The sequence below is a fragment of the Etheostoma spectabile genome, chromosome 13, assembly GCF_008692095.1.
Source record: "Etheostoma spectabile isolate EspeVRDwgs_2016 chromosome 13, UIUC_Espe_1.0, whole genome shotgun sequence".
Taxonomy (NCBI): domain Eukaryota; kingdom Metazoa; phylum Chordata; class Actinopteri; order Perciformes; family Percidae; genus Etheostoma; species Etheostoma spectabile.
Genome location: NC_045745.1, coordinates 27,805,174 through 27,805,993, shown reverse-complemented (window position 1 = coordinate 27,805,993; position 820 = coordinate 27,805,174). Strand labels below are relative to the sequence as shown.

The 820-nt window shown below is 32.7% G+C and overlaps 1 protein-coding gene and 1 long non-coding RNA gene across 2 annotated transcripts in view; one reads left to right on the top strand and one right to left on the bottom strand.

The window, feature by feature from the left end:
- The window catches only part of LOC116700177 (uncharacterized), a 24,784-nt gene that overhangs the window by 5,917 nt on the left and 18,047 nt on the right, over positions 1 to 820 (top strand). The gene's annotated exons all lie outside the window — the stretch shown is intronic.
- The window catches only part of msna (moesin a), an 18,161-nt gene that overhangs the window by 7,574 nt on the left and 9,767 nt on the right, over positions 1 to 820 (bottom strand). Inside the window, exon 2 of the mRNA XM_032533113.1 lies at positions 267 to 350. Coding sequence (XP_032389004.1) covers positions 267 to 350 — 84 coding nt within the window. The remainder of the gene's footprint in view (positions 1 to 266; positions 351 to 820) is intronic.

Below are 820 nucleotides of genomic sequence, written 5' to 3'. Positions count from 1 at the left end.
AGAACCAATTCTCATTTACAAACATGACCTGGCCTGACCTGGTATTTGAAAATAAAGCATGCTACTTATAGCATCATGTACTGTTTTACAGTAATTTAGGGGTTGAAAATACTCCCAAGAATATTACACACAAGAATAAACACAATCCATAACTTGTACTTTCAAATTATGTATATATTACACAAACATGGAAATAAATTCATGGAAAGACACAATTTTAACAAGCACATAAAACAAGTTGGTTACAAGTCATCAGTTTTTCCTACCTGGTCAAAGAGTTGCTTTCCTGTTGTATTTGGCTGAATGGCGAACTCCAATTCAGCGTCCATTGTGGTGACTCTGACACTAATCTGAAGAAGAGAGCACAATGGACAAATGAGCAATTTTCTAAATTGACATAGAATGCATTTTAGATAAAGTGAATGTATCTCACATGTAAATGTGTATTTACATGTGAGAGGCAAATAAAGTATAATAAAGTATACATTGGTATACATTATGTATCATTGTGGCAAAATGAGCGCTTTGTTATTATTCTTGGCATGACCAGGAGATTATTGGCTTTTGTCTCTAAAAGAAATTGAAATTGAGCTGTCAAAATTTAGTGACCAATTTATTTCTTCTTCTTTTTTCCCATTTTTAATGACTCAACACATTCAGCATAAGAACGCTCTCTTAAAGTACAGACCACAATCCCTTTGATTGAAAATTTTCCAAAAAAACTTTAAATGCGCTCATATGCTAATTTAGAGGTTGTACCAGAACAGGTTTACATGGTTTAAGCTTAAAAAAACACCATATTTGTGTTGTACTACACATT